Raw genomic sequence first — 3,681 nt, forward strand, 5'->3', positions numbered from 1 at the left:
CCAACCATTCACCACCCTTTGACTGTCCCCAGGCAATCTACACCTGCAGAGTCCCCAAGCCGTGGACAGCTGGATTCCCACATATTACCCATAAAAGACACACATTTGTTTCCATTTGTAACGCCATCCCTCAAACAGATTGTAAATCCCGATAACCAGCCGAGCGCTGTCACTGGCTGAGAGAGAAGTTTTGAACCGCCCCCATCAATACAAACGCAGCTGTCCCATTGGCCGTCCTCCTTCAAACCGGACGATTCGGCTCCGCCCCTGGCGTCTACTTTCTTATAAAGCCGGGGAGGTTTGCCCATGTGGATGTTGCGAACTGTCAACATTGCGTTGCTATCAGTCCTGAAAAAGGAGACCAACCCAATAACTCTTCTTTCTCTTCATTTTTGGAAGCTACACTAATCAAGATGAAGGTTGTCGGATCTACCTGTGCCCTGAAGAGCAAAGGCGAGGACGTGGTGCGCTGCCTGTCCGATCAGAGTCTGACCATCTCCAAGTGCAAGATCCCGTTGCTGGACGAGCAGATGAGCGTATTCCTCCAGGACATGAACAGCTGCTACAGCAAACTGAAGGAGCTCGTGCCCACTCTGCCCACAAACAAGAAGGCTAGCAAAGTGGAGATCTTGCAGCACGTCATTGACTACATCTGGGACCTGCAGGTCGAACTGGACGAGCCGGAGAAGAGCCGCCAGCACACCGTCAGCAGCGTGCCCCGCACGCCGCTTACCACCCTGAACGCGGAGCTCGCCAGCATCTCAGTGGAGGTAAATTTCTCGCCACTCATACTGAATGAATCAGGGAATGGGCAATAGTCCAAACAGAGCTGCATGCATTCAGATAAAAACATGTATATAAGTGTCGGTGCGCGTGCGTAAAGTTTGCAAGCCCGTGCGTAAAAACTCAATTTGCGCATGGATAACAACTCGTGTGCTTTGCTAAAAATATATATATATTTATGTATATATACCTGCGTTGTACTAATCAACCTACTTTCTTCTTCCAGCAGAACGGATGCTCAGATGACAGGATCATGTGTCGTTAAGAGCTCTTGGAGCATCGCCCCATCACATCACATCAACCACAGCGAGGGGATGAACAAGGCTACTTAATGTGACTTCTCGAACCGCATCAAGAATTACAACCGTGAACTGTGTAGGGACGTTTCGTACTCCCAGTGTTAGATAACAAGTTGTGTGGACATTCTGCGGCGACGAGCCTCTCTTTTGTCGCTTAACGGTTCTCGATTTATAAGAGGGTCACGGGACGAGAGGAAGATGAACAGAGAGTGTCCAGATATAGACTGGGTTAGCCAGGGGACCAAGAGAAGTTCAGCGCAACCGGCATCGCCCGTTGCTTGCAGAGTTTCTAAAGAAAGCTAACGTTTCTGTTACTGCTCTTTGTATTTTGTGTAAACCATGTAGAGGATTCAACATTTTTTGTAAAAGATTTAAAAAGAAAAAAAAGTTAATTTCTCAGATTCCTGAGCGACAAACTGTATTGTATATTACAATGCCACAATATGTGAAGATATTGTTTTCTTACAATGTACATTATTTGGTGTTTTTATTAAAACAAGATCATTATTTTTGAACAAGATCCCTCTGTGTCACTGTGTCTGTGTGCGGGAGTGAGAAGGTATCTGACTCACGTGCTATACCTGGGGAGGTTTCGTTGCTGGGAGCTGTAACTGTGAAAAATAACACTGCATGGTGATTACGCTATGATGACCTTTAAAGCCTTATTAGGATTCCAATAAATCACACAAGTACACTCATATATTCTTATTTAGGAGAGCGTAAACTATTTGTCACAGAAAAGTGCTACACCTACTTTCAAGTAAAGTTAAAAACCAAAGCTGGTGGTAAACCTACTGGTTCACAGCCAGTTTAATTGGTAATTTGACTCACTAAAAGCCATTAAAGTATCACATTACAAGAGGAAGTCACACGTTAAATCTACACATTTAAATATCCTTACAGATACGGTCTTGACATAAACTTTAAATTAAAACCACGCATTAGTGACACATGTTCTGTCGAAGGTTTTCATTTATTCCCCCAACATCTGTCGAATTCTGTGGCAAAGATAAGCCCATTGATCAGCAAATAAAATCAAATAAAAACAAAAGGCTTTTCTTCACTACATAAAACATCCATTTAAATATGGTGTTTCAATATGTTCTCGTGTAAATCAGCAGTCGAAAAAATAAAAATCTGCCGGCACCGAAGGAGTTAAATGGCTTTGGCGAGGCGATTCGTTATAAGATTTATTCTGTCTCCCTGGTGCAATGTTTTTCCCATTTCCCTGCGGTGCGATGCGCACAGCTGCAGCCCCGGCGTGGCCAGTGTGTGATTGTGTTTGTGTGATAGCTTTGTGCCAAGGGCAGGGGAGGGCGGCGGGGCCCAGACTGAGCGGCGCCTCGGCACACCTGGGGAAGTTCAGGTTAAATAGCTCCACATTCCTCAACACACAGCTGATTGAAACATTAACAAACAGTAATCCACAGGCCAGGCCGCAGATGGGCCGGGAAACACGCCAACACCGAGAGAGAGAGAGAGAGAGAGAGGGAGAGACAGAGAGTTTGTCGGATAGAGATTCCCACAGTACAGTCGTATGCCATAAGTTTGCTATATATACTTAAAAGAGGAAAGAAAACAAGGGGGAAAAACAACTACACTGTTTTAGTTCTAGGAGAAGCTTCCACGAGTGGACTTATTTAACACTTTTTTCATCATTTATGATATTACTGAGCAGTTAAACTGTTAAACATATGTAACATTATCTCTGGGCCGGGCAGCCTCTATAAGAAGTTTGTACTTTTTTTTTTAATTACAGTTAAATCCAGTCGGGACTGTGTCGAGGATTTTGGCCTCAGTCTTAATAACAATGATCATTTTAATCCCAGAGTCAATAAACATAAATCATCATCAAACCCCTGCCTCCAACTCCCCCACTCTATTGTCCTCTGGCGAGCATGAAAAACATTGCAAGTCTTGATTATCCGCTGTGTACGTGTGTCAAGGATGATAGAGGAAGACAACAGCGCCATCGTGTGGCAATCTTAACACATATCACATTTACACAGTATGGCGTGTTTTTAGAGACGAAGGAGCTTACTGTACTGCGATAAATGAACTTTACTCGATTGTTGCCCTTTTCCATTATACCTTTGCTTTTGACTTACTGCTCAACTGATTCCACACCTGTGATCTTTAATTGAAAACATGTAAACATGACTAATTATAGAATCAAAAACAAAGGATCACCAAGTCTTGCAAGAATCAGTAATAAAATATAAGGATGCAGATCAGAACTACTCACTCTTACTTTGTTTATGAACATATTACAGTGCATTAGCAGAAATGAAACGTTTTGCTCAGTTACTGCAGATAAGCGGAAATTACAGGCCGTTTTCCACTTACACTCCAGTTACTGGTTTCTTTTCAGTAATACTTTAAATATAGCAGTATTTTCCTGTGGCTTAGTGTCTTAATGTTTCAGTTGTGGACAAGATGATAACAATTTAACCAAAGAGTCATCTCCCATCTAAACCTCCCAGGTGTTTTGATTCAAAAACAACTTTTAGACCCAAAGAAAAAGCAGGCATTTCATTTCTACATATATATATATATACAGTGGGGCAAAAAATTATTTAGTCAGCCACCGATTGTGCAA

The 3,681-nt window shown here is 42.8% G+C and overlaps 1 protein-coding gene across 2 annotated transcripts; it reads left to right on the forward strand.

Moving 5' to 3' along the window:
• The first annotated feature begins 325 nt into the window (after positions 1 to 325).
• Positions 326 to 1,596, forward strand: id1 (inhibitor of DNA binding 1, HLH protein). 2 transcript variants are annotated; one of them, XM_085353831.1, is made up of 2 exons: positions 326 to 770; positions 1,010 to 1,596. In XM_085353831.1, the coding sequence occupies exons 1-2, from the start codon at positions 414 to 416 to the stop codon at positions 1,046 to 1,048; spliced, it is 396 nt and encodes a 131-aa protein (XP_085209957.1). In that variant the 5' UTR covers positions 326 to 413; the 3' UTR covers positions 1,049 to 1,596. The 2 variants fall into 2 exon arrangements, with proteins under 2 accessions (XP_085209957.1, XP_085209958.1); XM_085353832.1 differs by having other exon boundaries at positions 1,013 to 1,596.
• The last annotated feature ends 2,085 nt before the right edge of the window (positions 1,597 to 3,681 follow it).

The sequence above is a fragment of the Diplotaxodon limnothrissa genome, linkage group LG5, assembly GCF_057381915.1.
Source record: "Diplotaxodon limnothrissa isolate DT_005_m linkage group LG5, D_limnothrissa_male_GT1.1, whole genome shotgun sequence".
Lineage (NCBI taxonomy): Eukaryota > Metazoa > Chordata > Actinopteri > Cichliformes > Cichlidae > Diplotaxodon > Diplotaxodon limnothrissa.

Excerpts from the sequence above, each read along its gene's own strand:
- id1 (XM_085353831.1), top strand. The coding sequence starts at position 414 with ATGAAGGTTGTCGGATCTACCTGTGCCCTGAAGAGCAAAGGCGAGGAC. Across the intron at positions 771-1,009 it reads TCGCCAGCATCTCAGTGGAG|CAGAACGGATGCTCAGATGA; the intron begins GTAAATTTCTCG and ends TTCTTCTTCCAG.